Source organism: Anser brachyrhynchus (assembly GCF_964034855.1).
Source record: "Anser brachyrhynchus genome assembly, chromosome: 2".
In the NCBI taxonomy this organism is placed as follows: Eukaryota; Metazoa; Chordata; class Aves; order Anseriformes; family Anatidae; genus Anser; species Anser brachyrhynchus.
This window is the reverse complement of record NC_137695.1, coordinates 93386526-93406568: the sequence shown is the minus strand read 5'-3', so window position 1 is coordinate 93406568 and position 20043 is coordinate 93386526. Positions and strand designations below refer to the sequence as shown.

Below are 20043 nucleotides of genomic sequence, written 5' to 3'. Positions count from 1 at the left end.
CCTTTTGTGTGGTGTTTTTAGTGCCGGTGTTAACCCTGCCCCTGGGCTTGTTACGCAGCCCCGCCCGCCCGCCCGCCGTCGCAAAATGGCGGCGGGGCAGCGAGAGCCCGCCCTCCCTCCCGCCCGGCGGAACATGGCGCCTCCCCGTCCTTCGCAGGGCGGAAGTGACGCGCCAGCCGCGCGCCCCGGCAGGCGGTTGCGAGATGGCGGCGGCGGGGGCCGCCGTTACGGTCACCGTCACCTACAGTAAGGGCCGGGGGCTGCTGGGGGACCGCCGGGCGGGTGGGGCGGGGGCTGGAGCCGGAACCAGAGCCAGAGCCAGAGGGCGGCCTCGGCTGGCCGCGTCTTCCCCGCCTTCTCCCTCCACCTGGGTCGATCGAGCGGATCCGACAGAAAGGGGATAAAAAAGAGATTTTCCGTTATTTTCCGTCTCGGCGAGGTGGTGTGGCTCCAGCGGGAGGGTGCTGTGCGAGCAGGTGGCAGGGCTGGCCCTGCCGGAGGCACGCAGCGGGGAGCGCTTGCGGTGGCCAGCGCGGTGTGTAAAGGCAGGTGCCGCCTGGGGGACCCTCATCTTATTTGCTGCATGAACTTCAGAATTTTGGGTTAGGGGGAGGTGAGATTGCAAAGGAAAGGGGTGGCTGCTCGAGAGGAAGGGGTCGTTGTGTCCAGTTCTGGGCTCCACAGCACCAGAGGGACATGGAGCTACTGGGGCGAGTCCAGAGGAGGGCCGCTAAGATGATGAGAGGACAGGAGCAGCTGTCCTTCGGAGAGCTGGGCCTGTTTAGCTTCAGAAAGGGAAGACTGAGGGGAGACCTCATCAATGTGTATAAATGTGTAAGGGGAAGGTGTTGAAAGGATGAAGCCGGTCTCTGTTCAGTTGTGCCCAGCGACAGGACGAGAGACAGTGGGCACAAACTGAAGCACAGGAGGTTCTGGCTCAGTGTGAGAGGGCACTTCTTTACTGTGAGGGTGACGGAGCACTGGGACAGGCTGCCCAGAGAGGCTGTGGGGTCTCCTTCTCTGGAGATACTCAAAACCCACCTGGATGCCGTCCTGCGCAGTGTGCTCTAGGTGATCCTGCTCGGCAGGGGGGTTGGACTAGATGATCTGAAGCGGTCCCTGCCAGCCTCGGCCATTCTGTGGTTCTGTGATCAGCAGTTGGGTGCTGATCTGGTGAAACATTACCCAAAGGCATGCTGGAACAACTGAACGTTTTTTTTTTGGAGAAAAGAAGTAGGAGGAGGGAGTTGAAAGTGGAAAGGAAGATGTGATTGACTCTGCAAATAAATATAGAAGGTTACTGCAAAAAGGTAACAATAGCCTGGACTCCATCAAAATACTACGGTTAATGAAGTGGATTGAGGTTAGGCAGTAGGAGGAACGCTGAGGATAGTAGGATATAATCAGTGGTATTTTCATAAGTGATTTTGTTCACAAAACTTGAGTTGTTTCTGGGTTATTTTTTAATTGTTGAACAGTGAGCTCTGCTCCTGTCCTTTTTGCACAGTGTTGATGCCATTCTTTCCACCTTTAGAGCTCGTTGCTTATTTTTGTTTGCTCATTCCTGTTTTCAAACTGTTACGCTTGATCCATTATTTTGCGCAAATGTTACCTTTATCACTTGGAAATTTTATCTAAGAATTTTTGGTGGTGAGGCACTTTGTGGAATAATCTGTGTGGATTGTCATGATTACCATGCTCTCTGATGCCTTCAGAGAGCTCCATTTGATCTGGGAGGTTTACTGACAGACTTACCTGAGAATGTTTCTATCTTTCCAGTTATTACCTGGTAATTACTTTGCTATCAATAATTAACAAACAGTAGGCATACTTTATCTTGGACTTAATTTTCTGGTTGCTGTCAGGTGCTGCTACTACTTTGCACAGGCATCTTTATTAAAGTTGTGTGTGTGTGAGAGTGAATGTAGGGAAAGATGGAAATAAAGGTTAAGAAAGAGCAACAGCAGATCCACATGCGTCACTTCACAATCTGCAAGACATTTGATTGATGCTGTTTTTTAAAAGATTTTGGAGATTTACAGCAGTCATTATTTTAAATTAGCATTTTCATTTACTAAAACAAACGGGTAAGCCATGATACCAGTTCTAACCCAGGAGATGTTCTTCGTGGTGATTTCACTCTTCTGTGAATTGACCGTAAAACTTGTGTTAGTCTGCCCAAAGTGGTGTTCATTATTTGTTGTTAAAACTGTTTCTATTACTAGGCAAACTTCAGCTATTCTCTTCTCCATTTGCTCTTTTATTTCTTTTCTTTTTCTTTTCTTTTTTCCTTTTTTTTTTCAAAGAATCTGTATGTATCAAAACAACCTTTTGAAATACATCAAGGTTAGAACTGAAATTTTCTTTTTGTATTGTTGTTACTGTTTTTTTTTTTAACAGAGCAAATTGGGAGGTCTGTTTATGGCAGATGTTTCAAGGAAAGTTGGTATAGTGTTATTTTGAAGTTAAAACCATTTAAAAATACTGTTGGGAGATTGCAAGTGTTTATGGTCTCAGTGTAGCTTGTGTGACTGTGGCAGACTGGAACATTTTAAAATCAGTGTTCCTAGCACTCTTGTTTGCAATGCGCTTAAATGCGCTTAAAAATTAGTGCATTAATGCGCTTAAAAATTAGTGGCATAAGAATAGCTTTCCTTCTGGTATTTGTTTCGGAGCTTTCTCTTCCTGTGAACTAAAGAAATGCCTGTCTTAATTTCCCTTGCAGCCAGTGGTGGCTGATTCCTGTGGGTGCTTTCAAATTGACAGACCTTAAATGTGTGGGAGCAGAGGTTACGGATCTGTTGCGATGCAGAGATTAATAGACATATTCCTTTCTTCTAAGAAATTCCTGCTGTTTGCGTGCAAGTAATTTTAGGGAGTCTGAGTAGGAGGTACCATTAGCGGAAGGTGACAGTGTATTGGGTTTGAATGGCAAGGGTTTGGTAGCAGGGGGGCTGCAGGGGTAGCCTCTGTGAGCAGAGCCCTGCAGCTGCCCCATGGCAGATCAGAGCCAGCTCCAGCCAGCTCCAGAAGGGACCCAGGCACGCAGCAGCAGTTCCCCTGCGGCCTGTGCAGAGGCCCCTGGTGGAGCAGGCTGTCCCCCTGCAGCCCACGGGTCCCACATGGAGCAGATCTCCACGCTGCAGCCCGTGGAAGAGCCCCCGGTGGAGCAGGTGGATGTGGCCTGGAGGAGGCTGCGGCCCATGGAGAGCCCCCGCAGGAGCAGGCCCCGGGCCGGAGCTGCAGCCCGTGGAGAGGAGCCCACGCAGGAGCAGGGGGTCTGGGGGGAGCTGCCGCCCACCCGTGGGGGACCCGTGCTGGAGCAGTTTGCTCCCGGGGGATGGATGGAGCCCGTGGTAAGGACCCGTATCTGGAGCAGTCCTTGAAGAGCTGCTGCCTGTGGGAAGCCCGTGCCGGATCAGTTCGGGAAGGACGGCATCCCGTGGGAGGGACCCCACGTGGAGCAGGGGCAGGGAGTGACTGTGAAGGAGCGGTGGAGACGAAGCGCTAGAGACTGACCACAGCCCCCATTCCCCCGTTCCCCTGCGCTGCTCGGGGGGAGGAGGTGGAAGAGGGCAGATGGGGGGAAGGTGCTTTTAGTTGTCTTTTAGTTTCTCACTGTTCCAGTCTGTTAGTAAAGGCAATAAATTATGTTAATCTCCCTGTGCTGAGTCTGTTTTGCCCTTGGTGGTAATTGTTGAGTGATCTCCCTGTCCTTATCTCAACCCATGAGCCCTTTTCATCATATTTTCTCCCTTATTTCCTTTGAGGAGGGGGACTGAGAGAACGGCTATGGTAGAGTTTGGCTGCCCAGCTGGGTAAAACCACCACAAACATATAGGATGAGACTTCTGAAGGTGGCTAAGGCTGCGTATCAGCAATATTATGGGCAGAAGTAATATTAGGACTATGAGAATTCTGTTGGATGGAGGGGAGACAGCGTGGACATTGCCTGCTTGCTTCACATGTATAAGGACTGGGGAGCAAAGGTAGTGATAAATTGTCTCAGATTCCCCAAGACTTACACCATTAGAAGTTCCTATAACTAGGAAGTGAAACAGATCATAAAGTTGTGGACTTCCATGCTTTAGCTTTTGGGTTGTCTAGGTCATACGCTGTTGAAAAGAAATGGAGAATAATGTGTAGCAGGATCATTATGCCGGTAGAATACTCCTGACCCAACTCTTCGGGTTATTAGAAAGGAAAAGAAAGTTTTCAGTGGAAGTAAGTCACTCTAAGAGGAAGAAAATACATTAGAAAGTTGCAAGAGAATAGTGATAGTTGTGGCATTAAGGGGCATCGTTTAGTGATGGGACTTGGTAGGTCAGTTTGATGGCTGGATCTTGAAGGTCTTTTCTGACCTAAATGATTCTATGATTCTGTGAATCCTTTCATTTAAAATTAATATCGTATGTGGGAGTCGCTGACTTGAGAACTTTCTTTGTTAATGGAAACAAGTATTAGAAACTGATTCCCTATGATATTTTCCAGGTAATTATAAGTATTACTGTTTTTTTTTTCATTTGTTTGTTTTGTTCTTTTGTTAGGTAATGAAAAACACAGTATTCAGGTTGCTTCTCCACAGGAAGATAGTGAACCTACACTACAAGACATGGCTCTACTTATTGAACAAGTCACTGGAGTTCCAGTTCCTTTTCAGAAACTTATATACAAAGGTAACTCGTAAATCTGTCGGTGTTTCTTATAGATGCTTCATCGCCGTCGCTTTCAGGTGTCCATGTTTTGAATGTCTTTAGAAAGACGTTCTTATGCCACTAACTGTAATTAGTAATATTTTAACATTTTTTCCCTCTCTCCCCTTCTGTTTAGGAAAGTCTCTGAAAGAATTGGAACAACCGTTGTCAGCACTTGGTGTTAAAAACGGTTGCAAAGTCATGTTGATTGGAAAAAGGGTTAGTGTTACTTTCAGAATTGCATTTTTCGTGCATTATCCTATTTCCTGTTAGTTATTCAGCCTCTGAACAGATACTGCTTACAGCATAAAACTAATCTTGTTCACCTGCCCACAAAGCTGAGTTCATTCTCATATTGTACTGCAAATAAGTCTGCAGCTTGTACAGCTCTACATTTCTGAAATTACATTATTGACAGCCTTCTGCCTAATGTGTTACTTCTGACTGCTCCTGAACCTCCTATTTTTCTGGTGGGGAAAAAAAACCACACCTGTTGCTACTGAGTCTGCTGGGTTCTTTCTAGTGAAATGACCTGTGACTAGCTTTGCCAAGTAGAGTACAAGGTAGTATCACCTGATATCAAGTTACCTCTACTTACAAAATAGTAAAATAATAACAGAAAAATTGTTTGCATTTTTCTTTTTCACTTCAAATTTGTATCCTTTAAGGTGTTTATATACATTGCCACTTTAACTGTATTTGTTAGTAAGCTTGGAGAAAAGCTTATTTGATAGGCACTAAATTATGGAAAGGAAAACCACAGTGCAGTACATGCTTTAAGTCAACAAAAGCCTTTATGTCTCTCTCACCACTGTTGCTGCTCTTTAGCTGCATAGTGACTCTGTTTGTTCTGTAGTTGTGAATATTTTCCTTTTGAATACACAGAATAGTCCAGAAGAAGAGGCTGAATTAAAGAAGTTAAAAGATCTGGAGAAGTCAGTGGAGCAAATAGCTAATAAGTTAGAGGAAGTTAATAAAGAGTTCACAAGTATCCAGAAGGTATGCCAGCTTTGTGTCATTTTATATTTTTACAAAACTGTTTTGTAGGTATATATATTTAAATAAAATAAAAAACAAAAAAAAAGAAAGAAAAAAGCCACACACAACCTTCTAAAGGTTTTGTGTAGTAAGTAATAGGCTGTCCCTCTTAGTTGTTGAATAATAATATAATTGTAAAAATATTTTATCATAGAATAGATACATTTTTTTTCTGAATTTCTAATGCCATTTTTGAGTTTCCAAACTGGAGAAATGTATGATACTGAAAAAGGGTAAATATTGTTGCATATTGAATAAATAATATTTTGTAGATCTGAAAAAACAGAAAGAATTCTGTCGAAGTTCAAAGAAGAATGCCTCAATACTATGAGTTTTGTTTAATATCTTAACCAGTAAGATCTGCTAGGCTTCCTTGATAGTACAGAGTAATTGAATAAAGATTGAGATTGGAGTCCCCTTTGTACTTGAAACTACCAAAATAGTAAAAGATCTTTTTTTAATGTAACATATTGAGAGATTTTTTTTCCTAAGCTGATCATTCAGTAAGGTGTGGAATTTTGTTTTTCCTGCCCTCTTTTTCCTTATCAGGGATTTTTGGCAAAGGATCTGCAAGCAGAAGCTCTAAAACAGCTTGACAAGAGGATAAAAGGAACTGCAGAGCAGTTCATGAAGATCCTGGAACAGATTGATGCCATTGTAAGTAAATAACTGCAGAAAAGGATCGAATCCCAGCAGAATTTTAGGAAGATGTCTTTCTTCTAATTTATTTAATACTTTAAAACACTAACAAATTTATTTTGCCTTTGAAAATTAGTTAATTGGTTTGCTCATTCTTTTCTTAATATCCAGCTCTTGCCCCTGTATGTCTCCAAAAGTCTACTTGGCAACATCTATTTCTAAATGGTGACATTAATGCCTGTGTAAGCATCCCCATTCTACAGAAGAGCTTCATTTGGGGCAGCAGACTGCTAGGACTAAATGAAATTGGGTATCCTTTACTTAAGTTTTACCCTTTTAGTTTGTCTTGGCAAACTTTAACGTTACACATCATGGTTACAGTAGAGGTCGGAAAAACAACCAACCCCCTCAAACACATTGCTTGCTGTATTACATAAGGACAAGGAGGTTGTGAATGCTGAATAATTTTCTGGTCAGTTGTATATGGACTGACAGTACTTTTGTTCAAGGTGCCTGCATAGTGAGGACTAAATTCCTTCTTTGGAATGTGTATCCAAGTGCTTCACAGTCATTAATGGATCATAACGTTACAGTATCTTCCCAGAGTACAATGTGTCTTCCTGCATCATGCAGGAGCTGAAAGCTAGGGGAGAATAAGGAATTTGTGTAGAGATACATGGAAGATGGTGGCAACTGGGGTATTTTGTTATTCTGTTTTTGTGCTTGCTGGGTCATTGTCTGCAACTACATTCTATCATTCTTTTGCATATCACAATCATAATCTTCTGCTCTAAAGAAAAAAAATGATACTTTTCTGTAGTAATAATGCCTTTGCAGTGACACTTTATGGGTTTATATCAGAAAGATTCCATGCAAATGCCTATAGTTGGTGAACCAAATGAATTTGAATGGACAGACATTTTGAAAAATCTCAGCAGCAAACCACAGAGTAATAATTAGAATTTCCTGTCTGCAGATGCTATACAACATGGACGTTCCTAGGATTTTTGCACAGCTCGTCAACTTAATTTCTTCTTTCATATGGTTCCTTTTGAACGGTTGTTTTAGTTAACAGTTCTTAAATTTTTTTTTTTAAACTATAATATACTAAGTATTTTAAACTCTTATTTCCATTTCCTTTTCTGCCTCATATAAAGGAAAATACGTTGCTGTTAAACGTAGACTTCATATAACTGGTTCCCTGTTTGAAGTAGCAGATTTACTATGTGTTGTCATTCTCTTTCATGTGGATGGGATTAGCGCATATTCCTGAGCCCTTCAATTTTTGGTACTACATCCTATTTAGAAGAAAGTCAGTACTTGGTTTATAGTTCTGGAACGATGCAGACAGCCTTGAAAAACCCTCTTCACTGCTTCCTAATTAATTCAAACTAAATTTCCTGTGTTAACTTTTGATTCTCATACTTTTTCCTTGGCTTTAATAAAAAGTGTGCTATTATCTGTCATCTTATCCAGAATACTCTAGATAATACCAGACAAGGGATTTCCGGGTTTAGTACAAGATTTTAGAAGTCTTACACACATCTCTAGGTTTAGGAATTAGTGGAGCCCCTGTTCCTCAGTTTTGTGTCGTGGAAGTAGAACACCCAGAGCTAAAACTAATTACGACTGATAGCTTTTCATATTTGTAATAGTTGGTTGTTACTTCCAGTGAAGAACGTATAAGACCGTATGGCATTGATAAGCATCATATTTTTAAAGCAAGAAATACAAGTGAGTGTTTTCACACCAGTGAATGAAGCTATGGTATACATACCAAACTCTGTATTTATTTGTGTTAACATAGAAATAAGGCTGTGTTTTTTGTCATGAAAACTGAACTTCTGAGAAACTTCTGTGACATCTTGCAGATAAGTGTAGTTAAACGTAACCTTTCCATAAAATGCAGTCATTCAGTGTGCTGATACTACAGCACATCAGGCCACCAACTTTATGAAGTAGTACTTAGCTTTACTGTAGTTGTGCAGCATGCAGAGGTAGCAGCACAAAATGGTGATGAGATATGTGTATAGATAGTAAATGGGCTCCACTGAGGGGAAGGAGCACAGTTAAAAATGATAAACAGAAATTCAAAGCAGAAGAGTGTAAAACTTCCATGAAGTAGTTTATCTGTATCTCAGAATTGTTTTATACAGTATTCAATATTCCATTTTTTAGCCAAGCAAAAAGCAATTTCTGGCAAATTTCTTGAATGTTATTGATTATATAGATGTGCTGGTGATTCAATAAACAGCATTGAAAACAAAACAACAGCAAGAAACAGAGATTGAGTGAGCTATTTTCTGGTAACACAGAAGCATCGATAAACTGTAGAAAGGAAACAGACCAGCAACTCAGGTGGTAAATGTTTCAGTTTTCTTTCTTTGGCAGAATTGTTGTGAAAGTTCTTTAACATGTCTTGGCCATCATACATGTTTTTGATTGATCCAAACAATCTAGTTTGATACAAAATGAGGTTTGTGTGATTACAGAGAGCTAAGGGTGAGGAAGCCTGCATGTTGTTTTCTGTATTGTAGGGGTGTTGCCCTCTTACCTTTAGGAGGTAGGCTCTTTAATTAGACAAGCTTAGTTTGGAACTAATATTTCTTTTTACCAGGCTCCATTTCTTTGTGAATTATGAATTTAAAAGTGCACAGTTAGGAAGTGGCAGTCACACAGTATTGGAGTGAGAGAAAAAATATGGTGTCATCACTGCCGAAAGAGTGTAAGTGCAGTCTTGAAGGGATGCCTCTGGGTAGAGTAGCTGTAACTTAAACATCTTAACACCAAACATTCGTTTAAAATGGCTACTGCTTCTACAGAAGAATAGGTGGATGGATCTTGTAAGTATTTTAACAAAATTTTGAAGGCTCTGAAGCAGTTGTAGCATAAGCTACATTTTTTTTTTTTCAGGAGGAATACTAATTCAGGTGTGTTCAGCAGTTGAAGATTTGTCTGTGTGCATCACCAGAAATGCATTTATTTCAGCAGTCAAAGCATTTGGTCAGTGAGTTAAAGTCAAATCACAATACTTACTACAAATCTCAGCAAGTAGAACATAGAAAATGCTTGACTTAATCACAGTTCTTAAAAAAAAAAAACTGCAATCTGAGTGATTACTTTGTTCTCATGATTCTTTATTAAATGGCAGATGTGGAATCTGGAAAGATGACATTGCAGAGAACATAGTGCTCTAAAAACAGAAAAAATCTCTCTGTTCTGAAATACAAGTCACTCATTTTGCTTGCATAAATTAATGGCAAATCTTCTGTCAAAATGAATGCGTTTGTACTGAGGACATTGATAATGTTAGTGACTCATAGTTGTATTTAGGTGGACCATCCCCCTTGAGGATTTTTTAGGTTGCAATTCCTCTGTAAAACTTACTTAAATTACCGTGCCATTCCGAAGAAGCTTTTTTCCACTATCTCCTTGTCACTGCTAATACCAAATTGATGTTTTGAGGATTAAAAGAAGGAAATATTCTGAAACTAATGTGCTGTTGTCAAACAATTCCCCAGCTTCTGTAAAGTTTTGCTACTTACTCTTGGAGTGATAAGACTTATTACTAAATCTTTTAATACGTTTGGATAAACAAACATTGGATAAGCTTTTCATGATGATAATGCTTAAATCTTTTAGTATGAATCAAAAGCATGCCATTTAATATCTAATTCTAAAGAAGCTGCTAAGGTGTTTCAGTGTCAACATGATGTGCTTACCCAATTTACCAACTTATTTAATGATAAATTAAAAATGATGAAGGACTGGTAGTCAATAACGATAATAATAATAACCTACTGAAATACAGTATATTGTTTTGGAGTTTTAAAAGAAACTAAGGGAAAAAAACATTGCTGACATTCTGTCTGACAAAAATCATTGATTGCAACTGATTAGCATTGGTGATGTGTGGTAGTTTATTTTTTTTTTAATTTTAAAACAATTTGATAGCAGAAAACAAGGGTTCTAGCTATTATTGCTACTGACTGCTAGTGTAGGAGATTTCCTTTCCTTCCTTCTCTTTCTCTCTCAAGAATGATGTCACTTTGGTTCTACTGTGATAGTCATAAATGATAAATTTAACTAGCATTTGTTTTGTGTATTGATTGATTACACTGCTATAAAGTGTTTTTTGGCATCAGATACTACCTTCTGGGCTCTCTGATTTGGCAAGTAAGAAATAACCAAAGAGGAGAACAAAGATGTGGTGGTTATACTAGCCTATAAAATTGTCATTGGGAGTGCTTCTGGAACACAGGGGACTTGAGTAGAGCTGAGGTGATGTTCTTTGGCAAAGGGAGTTGTTTTCTTGGGAGACGGGCTGGGAGAAGGCAAAAAAATGAGGAGAGAGACTGTGTTTTGTAAGAAGGTTCACTCAGGAGAAGGAAATGCTGGGTCCTTAGTTAAAAAGAAGGAACAGGGAGGATGTGGCGATAGGAAAGTGCACAAACATGGATTTATTGCAGTGTAAAGGGTGGTTGGTTTAAGAACCTTTTGTAAAGCATGAGTGTTGCGTGTACAAAAGATGAAACTTTGTGGGTGTAATGTGTGCATTGACAGTGCATCTTGTCCGTGTGTCCACATGGGGAGAACTGTTCGAGAGATGTGGTTAAGAAATTCTAAATTTTGGGAGTGTGGGGTGTGAGATGAGCAGAGCCTGAGTCGCTCTCTGGGCGGATGGGATGAAGAACCTGTGCTGGGTTGAAGCCAGCACTGTGATCAGCTTTTGGAAGTTTAAGAGCATACAGACCAAGGACTGAAAGACTCAAACAGGCATTTTTATCACAGAGAGGTCCCAGATGGGAGGCCTGCTATATAAATACGAACATGCTGTGCAGTAGGAAGCTTTATACTAACCGAAACTACTGCCCTGCAAGCAATGGTAGCACCAAAAATGTAGATTTGGCAAGAGTTTTGCATAAGCATTCTCTAAGATTAGGCTGCTAATTCTTTTTTATTGTTAAAATAAACTTGATTTTAATTAAATATTGAAATGTTATTGTGACTTAAGGTTTATTGCCAGCTTCACCTGTTAAACCCTGAATAGTTGGACAACGTATTCCTGGAGAGGAGACATAAGCTGACTAAGGTAAAACAGAGAGACCGTGAGATTTAATTCGATGTTGAAATTTATAAATTTTACTAATTTGATTGCAAAACGCCTTTCGAGCAGCTTTATAAGTTAGGACATTTATGTCTTCCAGTTCCAAGTCTCTGTAAAGGGCTTTGCAAGGCTGATTAAAAAACAAAAAAAACCTGTGAAGGTATATAAGTAAATAGAGAAGTTTGCACGCATAGATGCAATTAAGAACAGTTTTGAAAGATGTTGTCAAAAACATTTTATAGAAATAGTCTGAACATCTTCTATACACTTGGATTTCAGTTTCCTCCAGTTACCAATATCTGTTTTTTGAAACAGACTGTGTGATAAGCCCAGGTGTTCCTGTCTGCTATTGAAAGCTAATTTAGGCCTACTCTGTTGATAGAAAACTGTTAATTTGCTATTTCAGGTGGTAGGAATACTTGCGCAGGCCATAATCTTTCAGAAAGTGCATCCTGAGATTAGTGCTCAGCAAAGGGAAATGGGCGATGTAACTGAGCTAGTGCATAATTTCATTTTGACTTTGATTATTAAGAAATTCCAAGTTGTGGAAAAGTTCAAGGTATAGAAGAATTTCTATGACAGTGTGATAGCATCTTCATTTTCTGTTGAAAGTCAGCTATTAATAATTAGGCCTAACTGATCTTTGTTCTTTCAGGCTATTACTTATATGGGGTCAAAGTAGTATGCATCAAATACACTCTTTATGTTAAATGTTTCTTGCTTCTTTTTTTTTTTTTTGAAGTGAATTGTGTTGTTGAAAACAAAGAGAAAAATTGGATTTTTTTGGTATGGAGTTACAGGGTCCTATGTCTAAGATCCCTTACAATACTTTATGTAACTTTGTAATATTTTTTAAACTATTTTTTCCTTGTGACAGCTGTAAATAGTCTAAAGGCCTTCATTTTTATATATGAACTAGAACTGGTATTTGAAGAGTAGTCACCCACAGCTTTAAACTAACTTTTCAAATGTTTTGCAATGTCTTTGGAGCATCCAGTTTCTGAAAGAAAGCATGTAATAGAATCTTTTCACAACATCTTCCTTACTGGGAGGAGACATGCAGATTTAGCATGTTGCAGTGAGCAAGGGCTTATTGTAGTATGCAGTGCTAGAAAATACTTTGTGAAGAACAGTGTAGCTTCTTAAAATGAACAACTTAAGTCTTATGCCAGTAGTTAAAAAGTTAAAAGGAGTCGTCATTTTAGACCATTGTTGAAAATGCAGTAACAGCCTGTGAACCTGTCTTGTGCCATAAATCCAAAAGAAGTAACATGGTGTTACACACATGAAGAAAGCAACACACACAGAACAGGCTTCTGTAGGAGAACTTAGATTGTGAACGACAGATTCCTGGAGTTAACCTGATAATTTATTTTCAAAGGTACTTCTTTCTCGTAGAATAGGAGCATAAGGTTTCTAGGTAAGAGTAATCATCTGTAGAGGTGTTTTGCTCATTTCAGAAAAACACCATAAACCTGAGCACACTTCCCCACCAACCCTCCAATTTATCATCACTCCAAAAGAAAAAGCCTATAGCAATCGCTACGTTGACATACATGAATATAGTAGGTGGAAGGAGTATGGAAAATGATGCGTTTTGAATTAAATTAAAAGGAATGTCAGCATGTAACACCTCACATCTGTTACCTTCTGTGAAGAGATTGAAAAGATCAGACGTGATGCTTAAACAGACTAGCAATGCCTGCATTACTGATTATATGGTCTAATGATAGCGAGTGATTGAGTTAAGGTGTTTGTAAGAAATAAATACATCTTCATAGTTTCTGAAAAAAATGAACGTGATGCTCAGCGGGAGTTACCATATGCCAGAGTAGACAAAAGCAGTGTATGAAGTCTATTGCTTTATGTTACCTAAAGACGTGGTAGATGTGCTAGGTCAGTTGTTTGCAATTCCACTTGTTGTATCCATCATTTTTTGAATTTATGACTTTTTCTTTTAAATTCCTTCTTGTGTAATCATCATCACTGGGCGGGCATGGCGTTTCCAGGATGCCTGTTAGAGGGCTTAGATCGTTAATACATCCAAATTCTGCTCTATTGTTTAGTATGTTCGCTTCAGCATTAAGCTACATCAATTCGTTTATTTTATTGCAGAATCTGCCAGAGAATTTCAGTGATTGCAAACTAAAAAAGAAAGGGTTGGTGAAAAGGGTTCAGGTGAGTTTTCCTCTTTTTTTTTCTTCTCTATTAATGCTGGGTACTTGTGCACCAAGAGTTGGTGAAAATGATAGCTGCTTATAGCTTAGATTTTTCAGTGTTTGTTCTTTCAGTTATTTCTTATGACATCTCTTTGAGTAGTGTTTAATAGCTTTATAAAGCAACATACAAAAATACAGATTTTCATAGTACATGCTGTTTTCAGATTATATTCGTAGTTTACATTAGTAGTTTGACTGATAGCTGCCTGATGATGAAAAGTAATTCGGATAACTTGTAAAAAGAAGAAGAAGAAAAAAAAAAAGGATCATTCCTTCTTTCACATATCTCTCTGGTTGGGAGTAGTGAACGAGTCCAGGATATAAAGATGTATTCTACTTGTAGCTCCTGCTGGGAGCTAGGAAACACCTTGCTAGAAATATTCCTTGGAAAACGTGTTCACTATTGCAGTGTGCCAACTTTCAATAGATTGTAAGTCTCTAAAGTAAAATCTGTACATAAGAGCAGCTGTGCTGGGGTTGGGGTTTTCCAATCGTTTTGCCATCTTATGATGCCTTTACATACCCAGGTGTTGTTTCCTCAGAGACCTTAGCCTGAAGGTTTGTTACCTAATACTGAAATTTATCCTCCAACCCTCCTCCCCCCCCAGAACAAACTTCCATAAATGAATGGTAATGCTCACTCATATTACTCTTCTGATGGGTATTACGCCAGCATCAGTCACAGGCTAGACTCCTGAAAATTATTTGTGACTGTACCTTGCATTCATATATAGAGTTGAAAGGTTTTGCATTTTACTGTGACCTTACTGAATAGTTTACATAAGTGTTTCCTTTTTTTTTTTTTTTTAAATAGACATCTATTTTAGAGGAAGCTTTACCGAGAAGTATTTTATAGTAGAAATGTCTTTTGTTGCAGTTTTAGGGACAAAGTCCTTTTTGTTCAGTAATAGAGGTAAATTCAGTTAATGCGAATTGAAATGATGATGGTTTGCTGGCGTAGCTGTGTTTCATGGGGTTCTGAACACTTTTGATTCTATGTGTCTAATCAAAGTAGCAAAACTTTATAATAGAGATGTGGCCATAAACCTTAGAACTCCATTCTTGGATGAAGTTACTACTGAATTAAGCGCGGGTTTGTGTAAGAACTGCTGTTAGAGCATAAAATAGACTCTGCTGAGCAGAGATCAGAATTATCTATGTACTTTTATTGGCGTAATGTTCTGCAACTGTATGTTATGATCCCTTTGAGGACTGCAAAAGAATCTAAGGGGTTTAAGACCAAACTATTCAACAACAATTTATTTTTCAAGAGCAAAGAAATGATGGCAAGTTGTGCTTATTACTCTGAAGTTTTCATGAAAGCGAGGTGGAACTATTAACTGTGTTCTATTGCTAGCAATCACCCATATCTCCCAGAGATGGGAAGACAGGAGTAAAACACTCGCAGCCAGAAGCTGTAGTTGTTACCACCTTGATTTTTTCATCCCTCAATTCATTACAGAAGCGAGCTGATGTCAGCTCAAGGGATTGGTTGAAGACAAATGATCCAAGAGTGTGATGGTTGAGAAACATTCCCCTCATGCAACAGACTGACATTTCAGAGGGATGGAAGTTTATTAATCACTTTAACATGCATAACAATAAATACCCAGTTTGACTGTTAAGTCTAGTGCAGTTGTAGCAAAACTGAGTGCAAGAAATTTATAAATCATGGGAGAGTCTGCTTAGAAACTGTGGTGAGTTTGTTGAACTTGGCCTAAAAGAATTTATTGGTGGAGGTAGGAAGCTTACTCTGCTGGCATAGCACAGGCAAGGTAACCAGGGGCTGCTGGCTCTTAAGTGCCGTGTGTGGGTTGCTGTATTTGTTGTAAGAATTCGTGGGCAGGTTGTAAGAAATGCTTAAGGTGCTGTGGAGTGCCCTTTTTGGAAAAAAAGCCTTCTGTCTTTTCAGGTGCACTGGCTGCTTACTGGTGAAGAAGAGGGTTCATGTTGTCCTGTAGTCTTGAGAAAGAGAGGAGTCCACGGTTTAATGACAGCTTGTTTTAGATTTTGCGGAGTAGTATTGTTATTCCCAACTGTGGCTACAGAAGTATGTGTTTTAGGAAGGAGTTTAAAATCACTAACTTGTCTGAACCTTTGTGGTTCTTAATGTTGATTATGAACTTTTGAATTAACTCAGAGTAGTTCAGTGGCAGGACTGGTGAGGATGGGCAGCCCCCTTGTTGCCTTATCAAACACTATGTTTCTGTTGGATTCCGGGTAAACAAAACTGTTAGTAGACCATTATCAGAACTGAACTCGAAGGCGGTCATCGGATTGACATCTTCACGTTCATGATGGAATCTTCAGTTTCTGTTCCTATGAAGCAGTCTGCTATTGCTGTAATTGCATCCCTGCTAACACTTGTTTGTTTCTTGTTCTCAGGCTTTTCTTGCCCAGTGTGATACTATTGAAGGAAATATTGGACAAGAAATGGACAAGCTACAGTCAAAGAATTTGGCACTGGTGGAATGAGGAGCATTACCCTACATAATTAGGAACCATAATTGCTCTGTGAGCAAGAAGAAAAGTTTGCTCTTTGTTTTGGAGCACATATTCAGCTTGTTTTTTTTCTTAAAGCTCAGTCTGTTAGACTGGTACTAGTCAATCATTTCTTGCTGGTTGTCTTGTTTGCCGCTTGGTTAGACCTATTGTTTTGAAAAGAAAATCCTTCCTGAAGAATTGCAGAAGTAATCTTTGTGGTGAATTGTTATGTATCGTATGGACAATTGTTTACTTAACTATGTTACAACGTTTGCAATGATGGGCAATATTTTCTGATGTCTTTGAATTTATTTACAGCTCAAATCAAAGAAGGTCTATAACCATACAAGTGCCATAAGTTGCAATTTTAGGGCTTCAGCTTGATTTGAAAAGGCAAACTGAGACAACATCCGGGAAAGTTCAGCGTTGGACTGGTAGGCAGTTCAGAGCAATAAAAAAAAAAAAACTACACATTTGTATTTACTTAATGTTTGTATGCATTTATAAATATAAGAAAGCTTGACTATAAGGGAGTCGTACCTATTTTAGCCTTAAATTGTCATAATAAATGGAATGTACTGTAACATGTATGGTACTTAATTTTGAGTGGTGCTTTAAGTTGTACTGAGCTCCTTGATACAGGTGTATGTTTTTTACATGGACTTCTGATTTACTGTATTTTTTATAGCTTATTTTTATTGGTTGTTCCTTCTTGAGTTGTGGTAGGAAGTGAAATGAGATCACTCGTGCTGCTCAAACCTGAAGGGTTCCGTTAAAACAAGGTGTAACTAAGGGGCTATTTTGAAAGGTTCGTTTTCTACTTTTTTTTTCTGGTTTCACTGAATTCATGATGCTAATGGAAAAATTGCAGTGCTTATTTCTAGTCTGTTAAGGTAATTAGTGATTTTTTGTAGGATTTAACAAGGTGACACAACTTTATTTTAGCAGTGCCATGTGACTGAAGTTATGTCTGATTCTCCCAGTCAGGTATGTGCCAAGCTGAGCCTTCTCTGTTAGGTGAAAAATAAGCTTTTGCTGGAGATGGTGGCTTTCGGCGGGGGCAGCCAACTTTGTTTGCAGTTGTCAGTCATAGCTAACACCTTTAGTGGGAGTTGCTTTTTCCCTGCTGATTCTGATAGGTAAGTCAGACATGTACACAGTGGCTGGTGAAGTATCAACTGTATGGAGACTGTTTCTGTGAAAAAAAAAATGAGCTCCTTCATCTCATGCCCTAAGATAGTGAGTTTTTATCCATATGGGCAGTTTTAGGGTTAGCTATCCTTACAAGGTAAAAATAGAAAACGTAAAAAAAAATAATCTAATAAGATATAAACCTTAAAGTATTTTCCTTGGTGTTTGTAATTGGAAGAACATTTTAGTGAAAAGTGCCATTGGATGAATGAAGAGATAGCCGTGCATTAAAAAGGATCATTTGTGTTCTAAAAATGCCTTTTGACCATACCAGAATGGAGTTGTCATATTCTTACTGTTAGCCAGTTTCTTGAAGATCATGTTCTTACTGTTAAGCATTTTCTTGAAGATTGTACTTTTTCCATTTGAAACTCTGTTCTCAGCATCTGTGGATGATTTTAAGGTCTAAATTCCTTGTGAGCTTCCTTACCTTAAGTAAGGAAACGATTGGGCTGTGTATTTTTTCCTAGGGCTGCTAGTTTGGTCATGTTCGATTTTCCCAGTTCTTTTTCTGTAACTTCAAAGTTACAGGGCAGAACAGCTGTAAACCGCGTTTGTGAAGCCCTGGCTTCTTGCTGCTTCTGGGCCAGATTCAGCTGACTCTAAAACGACCAGCACCATAGTTGCTTGAATCAGGGGAAGCAAAATTATCCACTTTCTTGTGAGGGAAGGGATCCTCACCCTCTCAAATATGCGTGTGCTCTAACGCACTGAAATTTCACAGGTACACGTACATAAAGAAAAGCGTTCTCTTCTGCCATGAAGAGAACTGGGAGCTACAGTTATGGTTAAGGCTCTGTCCATTGCTGCTGCTGCTATTTTTCTCTAGGGTGAGAACATGACATTACCTTCTGGATCTTTCCATCAATGGAAAAGGCTACTAACTTCAGCCACTTTCCATCTCTCCTGCCCAGAAATTGCTGCTCCTGGAGGTGTGCTTGTGTGAGTACATCCTCAACCTGTCTCAAAGCCAGACGGGATAACCTGAAGATTTTACATAGCAGGTTTTTTTAATAATTTGCTGCTTTGAGGCCAAAAAAAAAAAAAGGGATGATGACTCTTTCCCACCAGCACATCTGGATTCAGCAAAGGGTGGCAGTCCTGAGCTGGAGACCCTCTGCAGTAACCCCTGTTACCAGGGTGTTTGGTTTCTAGGATAAAAATGTGAGTGTATGAAGACGAACTTGTGCAGTATAAAATTGTTTTGACTACCACCTGTAAAAATTGAGTTGACTTCTTTCGGAAAATGAACGGTTGCATTTAGAGTAACGTAAAACCTTCTCAGATGGATTGACTTCTGTAGTTATTTTTTGAAAGATTTCATTTTTTCATAATAGCCTTAGATATAAGTAAAAAAAAACCAGTGCTTTTGAAATGTGCACCAGACTATAAATCCCTCTTCCTTCCATGAATGTAGATATCCTTGAGACTTTGTAAAGGTTAGCACGACCTCAAAGAAGCCTAAGGTATGTTCCCCCTAATTCTGCCATCCAGGCACACCGTGATACCCATTTTGCTACCGGATCAATCCCCGCGCCCCCAGCCACCCACCTCACCACGTCAGAAGGCAGACGAGTTGCTCACCTTGGCGCTGCTTAGCCTGTTGTCTTCCTGCGGTTGCTGTATTGCTTTGGCTCACCTCGGATCTGGCATTCAGGCAGAATGTCGTGCCATGAAGTTTGTTTTAGAAAATGGAAATGGAGTCCCACAGCTCCCTGTTCTTCCCCAGCTCCCTGTAGGCGGCAGCGTGAGATGTCCCCAGCCTGCCACGCACGGGGCTGTGGAGCCGCCAGCTGTGAGACGGCTTGCTCTGTGAGAACAGCAGGAAATAGCTACTTCTTGGTGAAATTCTCTGTGAGCAAGTTCTGGCAGCAACATTGTGAGCTTGGATTAAAGCTTCTTGGTTTGTGGGCTTTTTTTGTTTGACTCAGATGATCAGTCATGGTTTGGAGTGGTATGCTTGACACCACGGAACTCGGGACTGGAGTTTTTAGTTAACTTATTTTATTGTACTATGGTAAATAATAAAATACAGAAAGTTCTCTGCTGCCCTTCGTCCTGATGTGGTTATTAAACGACGTGCATGTGTAGTGGAAGGAGTGCATGTTGCCGTCCCCGTGAAAGCGTGTGCGATGGAGGCCATCAGGAGGAGTGGAGCAGGTGCTTCCATAACCAGCAGGCCCCCACCGCCTGCTGCGGGGCGTCAAAGCCACGGGCAGTGGAAAGCTCAGCCTGGAAGAAAAGCTGGCCTTTCTGGCTTTTTTTTTTTTTTAAAGCAATTTTCACAGTTGTGTATCACCTGGAGTACTTTCAGCCGGTGTTTGCAGCATCTGGCTGCATGAGGTGTGCTGGTGGTGGGTTTCATTTTTTAATTTTTATTTATTTTTTTACTTTTTTGGCACTTGGGGGGGAAACTTGCAAGCACTTTAGTCAGAAAGCTTGGCACACGGTCGCAGGATGGTGCCTATCCAGCGCTGGTGGCGCTCTGAGGGTGTAACTGCTGAAGGGAAGTTGCTGAAGGTGGAGAATTTAATTCTGCCCCTGTTGCTGACAGTTTAATTTTTGTGATTTTGAATTTTTGTGATTTTGAATTTTTGTGATTTTGAATTTTTGTGATTTTGAATTTTTGTGATTTTGAATTTTTGTGATTTTGAATTTTTGTGATTTTGAA

The 20043-nt window shown here is 40.0% G+C and overlaps 1 protein-coding gene across 3 annotated transcripts; it reads left to right on the top strand.

The window, feature by feature from the left end:
- The first annotated feature begins 71 nt into the window (after positions 1-71).
- On the top strand, positions 72-19420 carry BAG1 (BAG cochaperone 1). 3 transcript variants are annotated; one of them, XR_013947687.1, is made up of 8 exons: positions 72-246; positions 4548-4676; positions 4831-4913; positions 5580-5693; positions 6282-6389; positions 11386-11463; positions 13594-13656; positions 16083-19420. XR_013947687.1 is itself a non-coding variant. In XM_080583089.1 (7 exons), exons 1-7 carry the CDS (start codon positions 204-206, stop codon positions 16170-16172), a joined length of 630 nt encoding a protein of 209 aa, XP_080439215.1. In that variant the 5' UTR covers positions 72-203; the 3' UTR covers positions 16173-19420. The 3 variants fall into 3 exon arrangements, 2 of the variants coding, with proteins under 2 accessions (XP_080439215.1, XP_080439216.1); XM_080583089.1 differs by lacking the exon at positions 11386-11463; XM_080583090.1 differs by lacking the exons at positions 11386-11463; positions 13594-13656; positions 16083-19420 and adding an exon at positions 6543-9278.
- The last annotated feature ends 623 nt before the right edge of the window (positions 19421-20043 follow it).